General features: G+C 38.1%; 1 protein-coding gene across 4 annotated transcripts in view; it reads right to left on the minus strand.

Moving 5' to 3' along the window:
* Positions 1–20,602, minus strand: part of WAC (WW domain containing adaptor with coiled-coil) — an 80,299-nt gene extending 59,697 nt beyond the window's left edge. For 3 of the 4 annotated variants that reach the window (XM_037510155.2, XM_054694813.1, XM_037510153.2), the window contains exons 1-3: positions 19,900–19,996; positions 19,514–19,550; positions 17,821–18,016 (exon numbers count right to left, since the gene is read on the minus strand). In XM_037510155.2, coding sequence (XP_037366052.1) covers positions 17,821–18,016; positions 19,514–19,550; positions 19,900–19,940 — 274 coding nt within the window. In that variant the 5' untranslated portion in view covers positions 19,941–19,996. Of the gene's footprint in view, positions 1–17,820; positions 18,017–19,513; positions 19,551–19,899; positions 19,997–20,508 lie in introns of those variants that run through there. The other variant, XM_054694814.1, reaches the window with a different exon arrangement.
* Between the last annotated feature and the right edge of the window lie 379 nt (positions 20,603–20,981).

Consider the following 20,981-nt stretch of genomic DNA (forward strand, 5'->3'; position numbering starts at 1 on the left):
ACCAGAGACAGAGTGGGGAACAGAACAGGCAGACTGACTGAAATACACTGCTGAGGGGAGCAGCGGGCCAAACAGGAGAGGTCTGGCTTAGCAGTAAAAATCTTAAATGAATATTGATAGGAAATATTTCAAAGGTCACACAGAAAAGAAACCAAACATTCTATACTACACTTCTAGCAGGGAGTTGTAGTTACCATGGAATGGAAGGACATATGACAAATATATGAAAGCACGCACACATAAAATCAGAAGGTTCTCATCTGGAACACACCTCAAGCCATTTATTTGGAAAGGATCTTGGAGATAATCAAGTTCAACCTTGTTGAGAAAAGGGAAATAATTTTTTACTTAAACTATCAGAGTTACATGATTTGCCCTGGATAAAAAGCCATTAACTAGCAAAACAAATATTACAACATTCACATCAAGGCTGGTGCTCTTCCCGTTTTACTTTTTCTCACCTTAATTCTTGTTACCAATAACCTGTCTCTACATTTGCTTCAATGATGTCTATAAAAAATAAAAGCAAACAAGCAAAAATAAATGAGATTACACCAAATTAAAATGAAGACACTCTACAGAATGGAAAATATTTGCACATCATACATCTGACAAGGGGTTAATTTCCAAGATCTACAAAGAACTCATACAAGTCAACAAGAAGACGAATAACCTAACCCCTCTCGCCCCCCCCCACCAAAAGCCCCTCATGACTTAGCACCAGGGAAGCAAATCAAAACCACAAAATACCACTTTGCACACCCGTGAGAATGCTCCTTATGAAAAAGATCTGAAACAGGTGTTGGTGAGGAGCGCGTGGATAAAAAGGAATCCCTGTACAGTGATAGTGCCCGTAGGAATGTAGACAGGTCCAACCACTATTGAGAACAGTATGCAGGTTTCTCAAAATAGTAAAAGGAGACCACAACCACAAGATCCAGGAATTTCACTCCTAGGTAACTACCTGAAGAATACAAAAACACTAAATCAAAGGGACGCATGTACTCCTATGTTTATTGCAGCACTATTTGCAACCTAAGCGCCCAAGCCCAGGTGAGTGGATAAAGAATACGGTATCACCATGGACAGATGGTGTGGCATGCACAACATGGATGGAAATGGAGAAAATTATGCTAAGTAAAATAAGTCAGAGAGAGACAAGTATTAGATGATTTCATTCATATGGAATATGAAGAAACAAAACAATGAAACAGACAAAACGAAACCAAAACAAACCCTGGAAATCTGACTGCATGACTGAGACCACCAGAAGGGCAGGGTGGAGGAGAGGGTAGAGAGAGTAAGTTGGGGAGGGATTTCCAACTATGGTGGAGGAATATGGGTGCTCTGGCAGAGGGTGTGTGTGGTAACATCCATTTGAAGACGTGTAAACCTATTATCTCTAAATTATATACAGTGTTGTTAATCAACATACCTCAATAAATACAACTAAAAAACATTTTAAACAAAAAACAATCTATTTGCATACCATCCTAAAAGATACAAATATTCAAACACAAAAAGGAACTTTCTTAGAGACAATTAGAATCCAGTCACTATTCAGACTTTTCACTTTATGACTCAACATTTTCATTTTGTAGATTTTAAATTTTATTTGATAAGTTTTCCTTAACATGATGCTTTGAAATGTGTACTAATAACCCAAAGGGCAATAAAGGCCTTCTGAAATAACACTGCACACAAAATAGAACTTTTTACATACGTGCCCCTGCCTTCCTCCATTGATAGCAAGCCTAATGACAGTGAAAGGATTACAGAGGGGTAGTGTGTATTAGGTCATACAGAAGAGAGTGAATGGATAAACAAACAAAAACTTAAGTACCAATGACCAGCAAGCTAAATCTCTCTTCCTAATCTTGATCAACTCTGCATCTATATCGAGGAAAATCCATCATATATTCCACCCCAATACCTACAAAAATTTATCAAGTGTTTTGTTTAAAAAAAAAAAACCAGAAGATAACAAACTAGAACATTGAGGTGGGGGAAAAAAAAATGGAAAGGTGAAAAATAACATGATTAAAAAAAAAAAAGAAACACCTCACACAAAAAAGAAGAATCCTTTTAAAGTACTACTTACCTTTAAGAGGCTCCAATGTCAATTCTCAAAACATCTACTACTCTTTGAGAAAACCATTTCTGAGTCTATTATTGACTCAAATAACATAATTCTTTGAATCATTAAAGATGGGTTGACTATTTAAACAATAATTCAATTAAATTACTGGAAATAAGGCTGAAAGCCAAGGTGGCTAACACCATTTCAGATCAAAATAAAACCAAAATGAGATAGAGAAATTAAGAATAATCTACTACTGTAGCTCTTGGATTTTCAACAAGTTTTAAATGCAGCCCTGAAAGACGAAGTCATTGCTAAACTAGAATACCTCACATACTTTCCATGAATTTACTCTTAAAGTCAGTTTTTCTTTCAAAATGCCTAAGCGCAACCAAGTTATAGCTGCATTTTTCCCCCCAAGCCAAAATGATCTCCAGTTAACATTACATTCATTTTTAGGAATAACCTCACAACACAATGAATCACTAAAAATAATTAGAGGAGTGATTCTCAAGGGTGATGGAAATAAAGCACCACATGTGAGGATTTCCAGGGAAATTCTTAATTTCACTAAGTTCAAAAAACCTTATCGCTATATTTGGAAAAGAGACTAACACCACCACCACCAGTTATTCTTCTTAATAAACTAGAAGTCTAGCTAAAATCTCTTTAGCTAGTGGGATATGAATTTAAGACTGAGAAACGATGACTCACGAAAAGTAAAAAACTAGTAAAAATGATTGAATTTAAAACATAATTTTACTTTTTCCAAATTACATATATTACAGGATTATAATAAAGCAAGTGATACTAGTCTACCAGTCAAGGCTACTTACAGGATTGGTAATGTGTTGGAAATATATTGCCAATAATGTACATTATTTTTAAAAATTCTGTAACTCGTTGTTTATATATTTTCCAGGAAGTCAGAATTAAAGTCGGAATTGTTTGCTTCCTTCATAAACAGTAAAAAGCAACTTCAACCAATACAGAGATTCTAGTAAATGAATAAATTCTTATCTTACTGTTAACTATACCTACAATTAACATTCAATTGAAATTAATTTTCTGACATGTCAAATAGCATGCAAGACATTTATTTCACATTACTGACCAGTGATAAAATAAAACTGCATTGTGTCAGACCCTAATACAGTAAAAATTATAAGTGTCTTCTGAGGGCTCACAGTATAGCAGGTAAAATCATGTATGTGAACAATCACAATTCACTGTGAAAGGAATCAACAGAAATAGGTTTAAGAAAGACTTCATACAATTGATATCTTTAAGAATTAAAGAGATTCGTGGGGGTGTGGGGAGGGAAAGGTGGTATAGGAGTAGAGGGAAAACAGTTTTGACCAAGGAAACATAAGAAGACAAGTGTTTGATATTCTAAGACTGGTTAAGTGGTTTCATATGCCTGTGGCTTAGAGAAGAGAGAATAGTTGAGCAAAAAGAAGCTTGGGCTCCTGGAAATGCAGAATCAAAAAAGTTTTAATTCCTCAAGTTTTCAAGGTGTATTTGTAAGCCAAAAATATCAATTAAAATCAAGTAAAATGTGAAAGGTTTTCAGCCAGAAAGCTGGCATGAATATAAGTGTTTTCATTTTCGTGTCCTCTGTGTACACCAGATATGAAGATTTCTCAGAAAATTATATAAGGAAGTAGGTGGAAAACATTCAGATAATTATGTTGTCAATGCAACAGTGAAAACCTATAAAATTTAGGCTTTAACAGTTAACAAAGAGAATGTTTTAAAATGTTTTGCTGAGCAGGAATAAAGAAGAGGTCTGTTGAAAGGATACTGGAGTAATTAAATCCATTTTAGGAAGTTATCTATGGATGATCATATGGAACACACCTCTTGTGGATGAAGATGTGCAGACCTGGCAATCAAAGGACAGGATTTGAAGAATGAGAAGCAACAAGGACAGAAGTCCTCAGGGAGTACTAACTTTTCAGGGACAGATACATGAGACTATGAAATTGAAACAATAGCACAGAAAGGAAAACCAACATTATGAAATATCAAATAACTCTAAATACAAAAGGAGAAATCACTTCAAGGGAATTAAGTTAAAGAATGAAAGGTTTCTTGGTTCGAGGAGCGTGTTCCTAGATCCACTGAGGAAACCAGTAACCATTTAAGAAAATCACTAACCAACTTGCTTTCCAATTTCAATCTCATGTACTTTATACATTCAACATGGAAGTGGATTCCCAGTCTCCAGCCCCCAACCCTTCACCTGGGGGGTGGGGGGAGAATGGGGAGAGAGATGCAATTCTGAGTTTACTTCCTGTCTCTAGACTTTTTTTACATTTCAAAAATCTGTACATAGGGGCAATATATACTTATATTTATGGCACATAATATGTAATGGAAAGCAACGCAAGTAAAATGTGAAAGGTTTTCAGCGCACTTGGTAACCAAGATAATTAGTAACTGCAAAAAAAAAAGGTATCTCAGTAGTAAATAGGTAAGAAGCTTAACAGCAAAACAGCAAATAGCTACATTTAAATTAACTGGAGAACTTGAATTTCTTAGTTTGTCTAACTACATTATAAATGTCCAATTGGCAGAAGTGGTTACCATATCTGACGGCTCATACACTGAATATTTTTAACTATACAAACATTCTGTTGTACAGTATAGCTCACCCAGTATCTCATTTACAAATAATTACAAACAGCAAACACCCAAGGAACTCACTAACAAGAGCCACACCAAACTCAAACAGAAAAACTGAGGAAAGGTACTTGAGATAGAAAAACTGAAAATATACTGAAAAATCCCATTTTCTATTGAATCAGATTCATAAAATTACAAGATGTCCAAAGGGGAAAAAAAAAAAAAAAAGTACAGGAAGTCCAAAATAAAGCCTTCAGTAAGTAGATGGAATGAAGCCCACCTTTTAGTATAATCAGTGCACTGGAAGAAGATGCCAGGGTATTAGGTATTCTCACTCAAAACAGTATTCAAATATCTACTATTTACCAGGTGAAATAAGTAGAACAGAACCAAAAGACATAGAGGAAAGGAGTCAAAAACAATTTTAAAATGAGGGGGAAGGTACCAGGAAGAGAAGTGGGGTGGGGCGACGTTTTCTACCAGCTACTAACTTCAAGAAAAAAGACCTACCCTTAACATCCTTGCAAAAAGAGAGATTTAAAAATATACAGAGCACCTTTCAAGATGGATGGTAGGAGAGTAAAGCAAGAGACACGTCCACCATAATACCTGTAAGAACTCGGTCGATCACACTTCTCACCAATGAACAATCATCATCAGGATTTCTAATAGTCATGTATTACCTAATTAAAAAACTTGTTCTGACAGAGATCAATGTACCTAAGAGAAAAGTATTTCAATTACAATACTTAACAATAATGAACGAAATATTCTAAAATAAGCAAAACTCAATTCCTAAAGGCGAATGAAATTCAAATTTAGCAAAAGAAAGTCAGTATTTTTGAGTAGTGATTTACAAAATCCATTTAGATTTTTAAAACACATTTCTAAATACTGAAATCACAGGTAGGCTTGAATGAAAATGAAATCATTCTATCACTGCATCAAAATGTATGCAGTAACAACCAAGCAGCAAAGTATAGAAAATGTACATGTTTAAATGTTATCACTAATTATTCCACTGAAGAATTTAGGTCCAAAAAAAGAATCCGATAAAAACCTCAAGTAAATGAAGTAAAAAAGAATTGTTTCTTTAAAAATACCAATCAAATGAGTTTGCTTCTTAAAAACGGAGGGTATCGGAGGCACGAAAAAGAGCTAAACTTGACAGATTTAATTATAAATTTTGTTTCGCACTGATAAATTATCTAATAAAATAATAATCAATGAGAAGGGAAAAGAAATCAACAGCCACAGGGAAAATGGGAAAAGTCAAAGTTATGACTCAATAAAGGCAACAAACCACCAGAAATTTTAAAGTAAAACTCAACCACATTTTTCAGAAGCAAGTAATTCCTATCTTATTTAAACTAAGAAAAGGTTTTTTTCCGTTTCAGCATCAAGAAATCTATTATAATTTATTACATTAATGAACTAAGAAAAACCATATGACCATCTTTCTTAATCACAGGGGGAAAAGCGTAAGAATCAACATTTATGCCTGACAAACACTCCTGGCAAAATAGGAAAAGGAAGAAAGTGCCTTAACTTGGCAAACATCTACTAGAAAACTCAACGAAATATTCCTAAAGTGAAAGTTCTACAACTATGGCCACTGAAGTCAGGAACAAGGATGCCCATCTCTGGCAAAAAGCTTCCACTTTAAAAAAAAAAAGGGGGGGGGGAGAGGGAATTATCCAAGCAAGAAACAGAAATACGCCCTAGATATTCTGTTAAGATCAAGACTTGTCCTGACAAGAAGCAGAATGTGCTATATATAGACTTATAACTTAGGTTTTTGATAAATGATGATTTTCTAACCCATGGAAACAGCAATTTCATATGCTCTGCACCATAACTTTACTATGGTGAGGAGCTGCTGTAGAAACATGCACTCTCTACCTTTCATAAATGTCACCCTTCTTACTTTAATAAGGTAGGAACCTTGATCATGTTTCCATTGTTATGAAAGTTTGTATTCTCTTCGGATACTTACTGATCTTATTAATAAAATTTAATAAACCTTTCTGTTTTTAAAATAGAAAACGTAAGATATTTTTAACTCGATCCATTCCACATTACCAAAGTAATTTTGAAATGGTTCCCATGTAGCAAAATTCCTAACAAGATTGTAACAGCAATAAAGAGGTCATCCAGTAACAGACGTAAGACCAAACTCCCCATCCTCCATACCACCCCCTTTCTTTGGGATTCCCCCATGTTATGGGATTCAAGCTTGTTTCAACATTTCTAATCATTCTGATAGTAGAGTCTGTTGTTCCCTCAAAATACTCACATCAAAAAAAGACACTTCTCCCAAGAAGATACGCAAATGGCTAATAGGCATATGAAGAAATGTACATCACTTATTATCAGGGAAATGCAAATCAAAACCACAATGTGATACCACTTCACACCATATTAAATTAGAAACAACAAATGCTGGAGAGGATGTGGTGAGAAAGGAAGCTTCTTGACACCACTGTAAACTAGTCCAGCCACTATGGAAAGCTGTGTAGAGGTTCCTCTAAACACTAAAAATGGATCTACCATATGACCCAGTGATTCCATTCCTAGGAATCTACCCAAAGAGAACAAAAACACTAATCTGAAAGGTAACCTGTAGTCTATTTACAACAGCCAAGATAAGGAAACAACTTAAATGCCCCAAAACATGTGAGTAGATCAAGAAGATGTGGTACATCTGAGGCACACAGCAGGGATAATGGAAAGGGGTCAAAATGGGAGGGAAGAGCATAAAGGACGGGGGAAAGAGTAACAGGTGCAAAGGTCGTAGGAGAACTACAGAGACTACAGCTGGAGGGAGAAATCAAGTATGTCCAAAAATTGACAATGATGTAAGAAAAAATGAAAATATTTCTAACAAGAGCAATTCTCTTTAAATTCCAGCATCTTAATATGAAGCCTAATCACCTCAAATGCACAATAGTACCTGTACTGTATGGTTTTATGTGACCAAAGTTCAGCTAATATACCCTAAATCAAGATTCAAAAGGAGAATTTCAAAGCCTAAAATGCAAAATGTACTAGTGCAAGGACATAAAAATGAAAACTACTAATAGTGTATCCCAAACTGTCCTAATAAATGATGCTAATACCATAAGTGTTCAATAAAAATTCAAGAAAATCACATTAAATTTAAGTTACAAGTAATAGCACCCAGTAGTTCTTCTGCCCTAGACTGATCACACTTAATTTTCATGTACTATTTTACAACGAAAATGTCAATTAACTAATATACTAAATTAAGCAATAAAATGAATCTTTCAATTCTCTGTGTTGGTACTAAACACAGCATCACCATTTAAATACCAAAATGAGTGCTACATTTTGAAACACGTTCTTCCCAAGAACCAAGAACATCACTTCATTATGCATTAGTATCGGACTGTCACATACTCCTTGTCAAGGTCAAAGAAAAAGGACCCAAATAAGGTCAACCCCTTTGTTCTACTTTTCCAAAATAATCAACAGTGGCATTCAACTTAGATAAAAGCAAACTATCATAATTACACAAAAACACAAAATATAATTGTAATTATATAATTTTACAAAGTATAGCCTTGCAACTTAAGCCTTACTATTCTTTATAATGAGACTCAGATAGCTGTGCATACAGCACTAAATACAACAGCTTCAAACCCTGATAAGGAGCCAATGGATAGCAGGTACCAGACGAAACCAGACGAACTCACCACAGAAAAGGCTTCCGGCAACAGACTTCCCAACAGTCTTTCACACTGTGTTCCAACTTCCACGGCTTTTCTCCATTTGTAATCAATGTTTTCAAGCACATTTTTATGTACTTGAAAGACTACAAAATTATCCTTCACAAACCATGAAATTAATATTGATTAACATTAATAACTTATCCTCATTCTAGCCAAAATTATTCAAAATCTTACTAGTAGAACATTTGGACACCAGAAAGAACTGGTTATATGAGTTACCAGTTATATGACTACAGGTCAGAATCTCTCGGAAGACATCAAACAATTCAGATGCAAAGATTAAAATGAAAGACTAGCATTATCTAAATACATCAACCATCCTCATCTTAAATTTCTTTTTAAACACAATCATGCCTAAGAGTCAATTTTAAGAAAACTGTTTGCTGACATGTGAAGTCAGCCAGAGTATACCATACTCGGTGAAGTATTTTTCAAACAGACAAAAATTCAGCGAGGTTTACCACTGAACTTTCTCAGAAGAGCCTGGTGGCTTGGGGAGAGGCTGGAGATAGTGCCCGAGACAGTTAAGGCAACAGCAGTGGCTCCAGATACTGCCCACATTATTCTTACTGGCTTTTTCAGTTGCTAATACTGGTTAGAAACTTCTCTACTGTTTGGCAGTAGCTCTACTCTGAGACATAAGGGATCCTTGACACAGGACGGTAAATTAACAATTTAAAATTTAATTGTGTATCTGTGGATCAGCAAGCAAGCTGACAGAGGAAAACAATTCTTTAAAACTCAACACATACATTAACTTTGCAAATAACCACTCTTTCAGATTCCTATCTGAACTACCATGAATCAGTGCAACAGGGGACAGAAACGAGAAAACTTAAGTTTTTAATTAACACTTTTAATTTAGTACTTACAAATTGAAGATCTTGGCAAAGTACACACAAGAGGAGGAGAAAGAACTAACTCTGAACTGGACAAAAAAGAATGTGAATTCAAGGTAATTTAGAGGGCATCAAGGAACAGGAATCTTTAAAAGCTTCTCAGGTAATTCTAAGACGCAGTCAAACTTGAGGAAATTGCCCTAAAACCTGTGTGTGGGTGATTGAATCCATCTATACTAAAAATATCTGAACTGCAAAGTCCTGGGTGTGAGTGGAACCAAGTTAGAACTGCCCTGCAGACCCCCTCATGTGGCTCTCTCCTTAGATTTCTCAGTTGGCAATTAAAATACCTAACATTTTCTGTCCTAACTCAGAAGGGAGCACCAGCTTGAGCACCTAGGGTTGCTGATCTGACCCTCTTTACCAGTCAAAAGAGTAAAGGTAAACTAATGGGTGACAATTCAGGTAAATTTAAATGCTTTAGAAGTATTTCAAAATACCTAACTTAACCCCAAAATTAACACAGTGGAGACAAAAACTCGGATTAGTGATTAAGGATAACTCACTTGTATTACAGTCCAGATTCAACAATCCCCTCAGATTGATATTGTCACAATGGTCTGTAGAGAATATTCTATAAATGTTAACTACAAGCCCCCTGCTCCCAAAAAGGTTAACACAACATGAAGTCATTTTAATAAAAATTCTGGAAAGGTTATTTATATAATCATTCTATTATTAAACTCATGATTAACTCCAAATAATACGATCTGAGGCAATTCTATTTTCCCCCTTTCTCTGTACTTCCTATTTTTTTCTATTAACAAACTTTTTACTAACAAAGAGAAAGTAGTTCAAGGATCCATTTACTCCAACCTCATCTTGCAGAAATATGATATTTCAGAAATAAGTCATATAAAAAATTTTCTTCAGAGAACCAGGAATGGGTAAAGTTAGATAGACCAAGAGTGATCACATTCTCCAAAACAGTGCTGTCCACTTTAGTAGCCACTAACCTTATTTGCCACTAATGTGTGTGGCAAATAGGCACATGAAATGTGGCTAAACTGAAATAAGCTATAAATGCAAAATACTGGATTTCAAAGATGCTGGCACCAAAAAGTTGTTATAAAATGCCTTATTAATTAATAGTTCTTAAAATATCAAATACATTGAAATATTTTGGATACACTAGGTTATATAGACTAAAACTAACTTAGCTTCATTTTAATTTTGCTACTAGAAAACTACATACGTATTGCATTTTCCTTTTCATTTCCATTGGACAGTGCTGCTTAAGAATCTTGTTACTCATGTACAGTCAGCAACAAGGACACCACTGGGATCTTGTTAAAAAGGCAAACCTTTGGCTCCACCCCTCTCCCCCACCCCAAATCACTGAACTATGTATTTTAACAAGATCCCAAGGTGGTTAGTATGCATACTCCAGTTTCAGAAGCACAGTCCCAAAAAAAGCACAGTCTCATTTCCCTTAAATCACAGTGACAACCCCAATATTCTTTTATCTACTTGTTTATTTGCTACAATGTGTTAAGCACTGCTCTAGGCAGTAAGATACAGGGGGGTAAATTTGTTAAAAAAAAAAAAAAAGAAGTAAACTCATTCCCTGTTCTGGTGGAATTTTTTTTCCACAGAAGACAAGCAAACAAACTAAAATAAGGCAACCCTGCTGTAACACTTGTTATAAACACAAATTTGCTTGCAGGCTTTTGAGATATCAGAAAACTGAACATAACACATATCTCCCACTTTCTTATGAGCAATTTCATCTGTGAAAACCACTAGTAGCATCCAGCTGAACAGGAACTTACGAAGAACACAAGCATACACACCTCAAACATCTATCATCTACTTCAGTTCATCGTATGAGTTATGTATGAGTCAAACCCATCCACAATGGTGTTACAACTTTCAGGTTATTTCATAACTCACAAACTACAGCCCTCCGTAAGTTAACTTCAGATCTATCAAGGCAAGTATCATGTACAATGGACTGTCAATATATTCCTTAACTATGTAATAATATAACAATATTTACAGTATTTAAGTTCCTCTATTTTTAAAATGTGTCATTGACAGTGTTTTTTAATGCTTTGCCCCAGCCACATTTTTCCTAAGTCTTGTGGTGCAATTTTGCATAGGAAGGTGACTTCCAGGAACACGTCATGTTTCAGCAGAATGACTTCACATAAATGACATTAGGTCATTTTAAGTACAGAGCGTGAAGAGAGACAGACATGATAGTGACGGGTTATTTCAGATTGATCAGGATGCAGGAGGGAAGGCCTCTATGACAGGGTGACATTTCAGCAGACATGTTATTGAAGTGAGTATGCACCAGGAGGACACAGACAGATGGAACATCCCAGAAAGGAGCATAACTTCAAAACCTTGAAACAAGAACAAATTTCTTACAGTAGAGCCAGGATAAAGAGCAGTAGAAAAAAGGGGAAGGGTAGCAGGTGAAGAGTAGAAAGACAAAGACACTAAATTATATTGGGTCTTTTACAGGCCATGGTTAAGTAAAGAATCACTGGAGGGTTTTGAGCATGAGAGTGATGTTAGCTGGCATTTTAACTGGATCACTCGTGGCTACTGTATGTTGAATACTGAGCCAAAACTGAAGCAAGAAAGGAAGCAGACACCATTTGGAAGGCTACTGCAAAGTCTGGACAAGGGCTGGCACACTGTTGGCACAGTGCTGTATTCTAAGTACTATGAAGTAGTTATACCTGGATTAATTTGAAGGTATTCTGTATAGCAAAGAGACTTGCCTTCCAGTTTCAACAGGAGAATGTTAAATACTTTAATTTTCACCAGTGAAATAGGAATAATTTTAATCAGCCTATTTCAAAGTGTTGTAATGGAATCAGATGAGAAATAATGTAAAGAGGCTATGAAAATTATGAAGTGTAACAGGATATACTTTCAAGCCCTAAATAATTGGTTTGGAAGTGATTAGATTGCCAAATAGTATCCCAGTACTTAGTATACAGTCCCCAAAGCAGAATTCAGTTACAGATGCGGTCCCAACTACGGAAGCCTCATAAAAATGCCCCAGTTCATTGTTACCGTCACTGTTGACAGCATAACAAAATGATACACTACCTACACTAAAATCAAGCTGCACAAGAATAAGACAATAGACAGATACTTAACAGAAACAACCTAGAATACAGACTTCCTATAAAATTTAAACAGAAAATCCTAAGTATTTTACACCCAGAACTTTAAATACATTTTGCACAACTAAAAAATTTAACTGACTTAAAGGACCAAAGTGAACATTCCAATAATCTGATTGTGAAGTTATTATCCCATCATAAATATATAACCATCTTTACAGATGACAGCAATGTTAAAATGCGATCACAAGATAAATGATGCAGTAAGTGTTCAAATAAAACCCCAAGTACTTAGAGCATAGGTATTTTCTAAAATTAAGTAAAATACCACTGAAGAGTTGAAATTATAAGACTGCTAATCTGCCAAACTTATTCTATTTCTCCTGAAATGGAATAAATGTTTCCTGTGGTCTTTTTTAACTTCCTATAGATACCCAATAAAAACATAACTTGCCTAGTTTCCATCTTACTATAAAGTACAGGTCAATAAAATAGGTAGTAATCTATAATTCGACAGGGGGAAAAAAAAAAAAAAAAACTTAACATTAGGCAGTGGTATTGAAATCGAACTATTAGCAAACTTTTGATCCTGTATGAAATTTTCAAATTTCTTTGAAAACTACTTTCAACAGGAGCACTTAACTTTAGATAAATGACTCCTTAAGTCAAATGTAGGCAGATTTTCACATTAAAACTTTTGAAAACACTATCTGACAATGTGATAACTTAGTCTAGAACTATATTGTATCATATATAGTTGTATCAGTGTCAATGTCCTAGTTTTGATATTGTACTATAATTAGGTAAGATGTAACCATTAGGGCAAGTTGGGTGAAAATTTTTGAGAATAGAAGCCAAATCATCTTAATACTAATTTGTGCATCCACCAAATACTGTTTCAATGTGCCTAAATGTTTCAGGTCTGACAGTGTATACGCTATACCTCAGTAGACTAAACTTTCCCTCATTTGTGAAACTGAAAAGGGATATTATCCCAGTCTACCTACTTTCTGAGGTCAACATGAGGATCAAATAAGACTGTTCGTTTTTTATAGTACTTTCTAACATTACAAATGCAAAGCATATCCTCATTTTACTCAAACCTGAGTTATCTGAATCAAACCATAGATAGAGCACTGTTGCACAAGTATCAGTCTGTATTATCCTATATTCAACTATTACTAACATTATTTAAAAACTACGAAAATACCAATTATCCCAAAATGGTGATGACTGAACAGTTCCTTCAAATTCATAGTAATTTTGTTTGGAAATCAGGTAAAAAAAGATTTCCGAATTACTTCAGACAAGGCAAAATGAAAAAAATAAGATAAAAAACTTTCACTATAAACCTTAAAATCTTTAAAAACAATGAGGACCTTTCCATTAAGGACAATTTTCTTCTAGACTCAAAAGATATTTACTCAAAAGCTATAAAGGTCCACTAAGTCCAACAAATCAAGGATTTTTTTTTTTTCAGTTAACCAATTAAGCTCTCTCTCCAAAAAAGATGTTTCTAATAAGTATTCCAAATATGTCTTATAACAAGTTTCTCACAGATAATTCTGAAAAGAGAAAAATGGCACAACCCTCAAGAGGCTGAAATTTTGTGGAGCAGTTTTACAGAATAAAGTAAAAATACCTTTCATTCCTAAACACATGTGCCCAATTGACATGTGGAACAAGGGAGTTACAGCGACACTGAACAGTTAGCTGAAGTCCAAGAATAAAACTTCTGACTCCCCCAAAACTGAGTAACATTAACAGCCATTAACACATATTTTCTATGTTAGACTGTATTCTTAAGTACAAGCTAAAGAAAACAAAATGTTAAGAAAAATCATGGGAAAATACATTTATAGGGCCTCCCTGGTGGCTCAAGGGGTTAAGACACAACCTATGAAGCTATCCGTAGTCACTGCTGCATGAGTTTGATCCCCTGGCGCAGCAGACCTCTCCTGTCTCGTCCATTGCTCCCCTCAGCAGTATATTTCAGTCAGTCTGCCTGTTCTGTTCCCCACTGTCTCTGGGGAAGTCTCTCACCGCCCGCCCCCGCCCCCCACACCTCTGGCCTGTACCCCAGTTCTTGTACGCATAAACAGATAAATCTTAAAAAAAAAAAGCAATGTAAAAAAAATTTAAAAAGAAAAGAAAATACATTTATAGTATTGTACTATCAATATATTTGAAACAGTATGCTTACTTTGTCTGTTTACAAGAAAACTGGCCTAAGTGGACCCAGACAATTCAAACTTGTGTTGTTTAAGGGTCAACTGTACTAACATCGCTCTTAAGTTTCTTGCTAAAATTACAACTTAGAACCAGTTTTCAAGACAACTAATTTTAACCAAATGGAAAGCATTTTAAAATTCCATTAAAAAAAAAAAAATTCAACCTGTATTGACTGTATATGCTTCTGACATTCAGATGTCAGCTATATCTTGCAAAACACATATCAGCTATAAAAAATAAAGCTAATGATTATACCTCAAGATTGTGACTTAAAAATTTTTAAACAAATGATTGTTTTACACAGATCACAGATTAAATAAAAACAATTTATTTCATCAAGTTAAAGAACCTATTCTGTAAGTTAGATTCTCACATAACTTCCCATGATTTGTAATAGTCTACATTTCCCTTAACAAATCCTAAGGGATATCTCTAATTTTATGTACTCACTATATTGAGGCATGTCCAGCTAAAGAGGGACAATCCTTCTCAATCCTTTCCTTACATTTTATAGCATATGAAGACCTTTTATACATTACTTCTGAACTGGCACTTTCATGGAAATCCAAGGTAGCATGAAAGGAAATCAATTATTGAAAAAAAAAAAAAAAATGCCAGCTTTTTGGACAGATGCCAGTAATGCCCAATCTTGAAAAATACAAATCTTACAAATACTCCATTTGCTTAACTTGCTTTGTAAAATGCAAGTTACAAATTACAGCACATAGGCTATTAAATTATTAGATATTTTCGATCTAAATTTCTAAAAAAAAAAGTTAAATTAGTTCAATAAATATAGCATCCTGTTCTTAGATTGTTACTTATATTGTACATGTTAAGAACACATACATTCCAACTCGCCTGCATTTAACTTTGGATAATAGTTCTGATTTTATATATATGAGTACTTTCTATATCTTAATTCCTACTGAAGAAAAATCTACTGGAATACGTAAGTCTCTACATGCACTTTAAAAAGCTTAGCATTAAACACATATTAGCAATAAAAGAAAACACCTGGGTCAAGTATTAAAGAATGAAAGAACCACTATGTCACACAAAAGACGGAATTATATCAAAGATGCACACAGGACTCTAGAATGGAGAGCTCATATTTCATGGTATTGCATTCTCACATAATATAAAGGATAAGACAGACAGGTATATTAGATTTGGAACAGAACTGGAGTTATTACGTTCACAGTAGTTAAAAGGTACCAATGGAAGGCAAGCAAGTAATTAAGAAGCAAATTTTAAAGTGTGGTTGTAACTTAAATGATTCTGAATACAAAGTTTCTTACTAGTGGAACTAAGGCGGCATCAGCAGGCACATACAAAGAGGAAAACAAAAGCCAACATGAGGGATCTAGAGTTCTCACAGAAATAAAATTAAAATCAAAATGAAGAAAAAAGGAATACAGAAAAAGTGAGCAGTTAAACACCACTAGCTTTCAAGAGTAACACCTTTAAGAATAGCTTTAAAAACCAGGATCACATCTTCTATCTTTACTTCCAGGAACACCACACAATTGCTGACCCAGTGGACGCCCAATGTTTGTTGAATGAATTAGCAAAGGATTATTCCTGAGATCATTTCACCTGCAAAAGAATTTACCCAGCATGGTTCACCGTAAATATATGAAAGCATTTATTTACAGAAGGAAATCCTAGAGCACCAAAACTGAATTCTTTCTCAATTTGCAGATACAGTTTAACTTAGTAAGCACTAAAAGAGAACCTGAGATACTAATGAATGAGGGGAGATGCGGAGCTACATCGTATTTTGTCACAATCACCAAAGTTTTAAAAATAGAGTACAAAAATAAGAGCTAACACTTGACAAACACAATAGAAGCGTGCTCAGTAACATTGTAACACTATGGAAAATTTACCCACAAAATTGCAATCAATAATTAAAATAATCTTGCTGCCAAAGAACTTCTAACACTTTCATAATCATACCCACCTGCTACTGTGACTCACAAAAATGTTTTCTCTGCACAAGCATAAAGCTACAACTATGTTCAACAGAGAACTCTATTCCTCCCATGCACTAAATCAAGTAAATCATTCCAACTCAATGCAATCGTCTGACCATTAATTTCCTCAACCAAGTAGTTTTATAGAAGCCAATGTTTAATTATCTGATCAAATAAGTAATGCTGATTTCTATCCTACAAGGCCACAGAGAGGACCATAAGATGAAGGGTATTTTTTTAAAGTTTAAGTAAAGTACTGAGAAGCTAGTTGACATTCAGAGGCAGAAAGTCACAGGGTTCTCTCTCGAGTTTCCTCAGAAGCTCATCAAAGTGCAATTAATATTAAATATTTTATCCCAAATGTTATCTATAAGATCTCACAGTGCAAACAATACCGATGTCTTAATTTTATTCCCCAATGCATGCTGTAGACAAAAAAATCTAGTATTTTGGTAAACTTGGGACGATTAGTGTTAGAAAATAGTTGAGTTTATTTACTTTGTGTCAGCCTCGTGCCAAAGAGCTTGAAGGATTACATTAATACACAAAGCAAATGAGGCTATTAAAAAGTCAAATATTTAAATGAACACAGTAGTTACATTAATGAAAGCCTACAGAATATGGAAATTAAAATTTTAAATGTTCACAACAGTAACCCAAAAGGAATTACAAATGGTTCTGTAACCTGTGAACTGTATCAATAACTCTACTAAGTTTTTAAACTCATTTTTACCATTAGGAAATACATGAAAGCTTTAAGTTATTCAAACACAATAAAGATCTCAAAATAAATCAAGTCAAACAAATGGAATCTACTTGAAAATGTTAACTATCTTTCTTGGGAGAAAAAAAAAAAGAAGTCCAGTATTTCTCTTATTCTTAATAAGGCATGTGGCAGACTATATTCATAAATACATTCTCTATGGTCAGCTACCTGACTCCAATTTTAGATGCTCAAGTCAGCACCTTATTTGTACAGCAACTTGTTTAGTAATGAAATGAATGGATAGAAATAAAATATTGATGACCTAACCACATGGTCAAATCCCCAAACTGGAAATACTACCAACACCTATTGTTTTATATACAGATCTTGATTAAAAACAAACATATTATGTAAATAAACAAAATGTGAACATTTCAACAACAAAAAAAGCTACTCACCACCATCCCTCTCTCTAATTCTGTGAATATGCACATTTTTGGCCTTATTGTGACCTGTGCTGTCACTATATTTGTTCTCAGGACTATCAGATCTCCGCAACATTTTATTTGGTGGTGAAGGATCTGCGGCGTCTCGCATTTTTTCATGTCTGTGATCACCACTACTGGGGTGACTCTTCGATGAATACTTAAGTGCCTGCAAGACATCACCCCCCCAAAAAAACAGAAGAAGAATTGAAACTTAAAAGTTCAATTACTTTTATCATAACTAAGGATGTATTGATTTTATTAAGTTTATAAATTTATATCAACAAAATTAAAATTTCCATTTTCAATTATTCCTTTAAGTTATTCAGACACGAGCTAAAGGACTAATAATCATCATAAAGCTCCAGATACAAATGACATGTTTAAAATGGGGGAAAAAAATCTCCAGTAAGTACCTTAAAAAAAAAAAAAAAAAACCAAGAAATTAAACACCTTTGTACATTAATTCCTCGATAAGTTTTTCTGGAAATTAAAAAGTTTAAAGACAAGTAGAGAAACTAAATACTACATAATGTATTTTCACTGTACAAATGACACACAGACACAAGCATAAATAACAACAATCATGTTTCAAACCTACAAAACCAAAGTGTCAGTTTCACCAATTCTTTGATATTTAATAAAGCGTTTCATATTTAACTATTCTTGCAGATGTGTAAAACAATTTTAAGGCATAATGGTCTATACATCTAACATTATGGAATTCTCTCAAAAAATGGTTTAGTTATTGTAACATATATTTAAGACAACCATGATATAGCAGTCTCTTATAATGTGTAATTCTGTTTTAAAGGGGCAGACTCAATAGGATTGAATCGCTTTCATATCCACATGTAGGGAACAAAGTCTTACACATCGGGGGAGTTAGGGTTTTAACTTCTGCTTTAACTCAGCAAGCTAGTAACAACAATCAGCTCTAACAATCAGCTCAACAATCAGCCTTTAAGTGATCTAATGTAACAACTAATTACTTTTCGTGTCATCTCAGTTAGCAAACATTTATGATTTTCCCCCTGAAAACAGGACCCACTTCCATCATCATATTTTTTACAACTGCAAACTACAGTAATCAAAATGATTGCGGTAGAGCCATATCCATTAAAATGAGCTCTCCAGGTATCCGAAGACTTCAATTCTTGCAGAAACAAAAGCACCTTCACGAAGGCAATTGCTTACACCAAAAAAATAATTAAAATGTTGAGGAGAGGTGGCTGAAAACACATTTAAAAGTTGCCAATCAATTAGCTGTTTCTCCCCAGCCCCTTCCTCTAACGTTAGTATTTTTTACGTTAACTTTTAGCCTCCCAGAACAATTACTACGGTTCAGAAGTCACCTAGCACCTCATCCCAACGAGTCCTGAGACCCAAATAATCGAGTCAGGTCCGTCTTGGCGGAGAATTTTTTTTTTTTTCCCTTTTCCTAAAAAGAAGCCCGGGCTTGGCGCAGCCACCCGTCAAAACGAGTCACTGGACACCGCCGGCGAGCGCGACCCGAGCCACACGCCGCCCCGGGGGCCCGCGGGCCCGGCCCGGAGCTGTGGCCCCGAAGGGCCTGCAGCGGCTCGCGAAGCCTGCGCTCGAGTAGCAGCAGCAGTTCCTCCCTCCCCTCCGCCCGTCACTCCCCCGCCGCGGCCGCGGCCGGTACCTGGTAAGGCTGCGAGTCCCCCCTCCGGTCGTGACAGCTGAAAAACAGGAAGAGACGGCGACATAAGGCACCTCGGGGGGAGGAGGAGCGCGCGCCCCCGGCCCTCCCGCGGGGGCCCCTCCACCCGCGCGGGCGGCGGCGCCCCGAGCACACGGCCCGGGCGGCCCGAGGGCGCCGCGGCCCGAGGCCGGCCCCGCGCCCGCGCCCGCCCCGCCCGCGCCCGGCCTCGCCGCCCGCGCGGCCTCGACGCCTCCCCGGCCCGATCGGGATCGGGGTTAACAACAAAAATGGCGGCCCGGCCAGCGCCAGATAAGGAGGAACGGCCCCCCCGCCGCCGCCCCCCGCCCCCGCGCGGCGGCCCGGCCCGAAACGAAAAGACGATTTACCCATCACTGAGTCTCTGCTGTTTCCGCGCATACATTACCATCAATGCCCGGCCGAGAGCGTGTGTCGGGGGGGAGAGCGGCCGCGAGGGGCGGGCGGGCGGCGCGCGGGCGGCGGCGGGCGGGCGGGCGGGCGGCGGCGCCGGCACCGGGGCCCGGCGCGCCCTCGGCGGCTCACAGCACCTCCCCGTTACTGGCGCCGGCGCGCCCGGGCCATCGCCCTCCGTCCGCACCTCGCGCGCTCGCGGCCCGGGCAGCGGCGCCAACTGCAAGGCGGCAGCGGCGAGCCGGGGGGAGGGGGCGAGGAGACGCGTCCGGCCCGGCCCCGCGGAGAGCGACCGACTCCTCCGCCTCCTCTGCCTCCCGCTCCGCCGCCTCTTCCCTCCTCCCCCCGCCGCCGCCGCTGCCTGTTCCTTCGCCTCCTCCTGCCGCCGCCGCCGCCGCCGCCGCCGCCGCCGCTGGTGCCGCCGCTGCCGCTCCACCAACTACATCCGGGCAACTCGGACGCCGCGGCCTTCGGGAAACCTCGGCCGTTTCCGCCGCGCCCCTCCTCTCCCTCCCTCGGCCGGCCTCCCCGCCCCGCGCAGCGCCGGAACGCCGCCTTCGGCAAACCTCGGCTCGGCCCGGCCTTCCTCTTCCTCTGAGGCCTGGCTCGCCGGCGGGCGGCCCGTCCGCTCTTTCCGGTCGCCGCTGCTCGTCCCCACGCGCACGCCCGGCCACCGCCGTTCCAGTTTAGGGCGACTTCGGCTCGGGGACCCGCTCGAGGCTGGTCCCGGGGGCCCCCTGGGGCGCGGGCAGGGAGCCGCCTGCGGGAGGAGGACGGTGGGCGCGCGCGGAGCCATCGCGGACTAAATACGGGCGGCGCCGCCGCTGCGCGTGCGCCCGGAGGCGCGGGGGTGGGGGCGCCCTCGGGCGCGCTCTCCGGCCGGCGCCCCCGCCCCTCCGGGCGCTGACGGGGTGGTCGGAAGCCCCCGAGGTCGGCACCGGCGGACGGTTGGCGGCGACGGAAGCCGCCCGCGGGGAGGGGAGCGAGGCCCGCGCCCCGGCGCCGGAACCCGGGCCTGGGCGGCTGCGCGCGGCCGGAC

Source organism: Talpa occidentalis, unplaced genomic scaffold, assembly GCF_014898055.3.
Source record: "Talpa occidentalis isolate TD23 unplaced genomic scaffold, MPIMG_talOcc4v2.1 talOcc4.14, whole genome shotgun sequence".
Classification (NCBI taxonomy): Eukaryota; Metazoa; Chordata; class Mammalia; order Eulipotyphla; family Talpidae; genus Talpa; species Talpa occidentalis.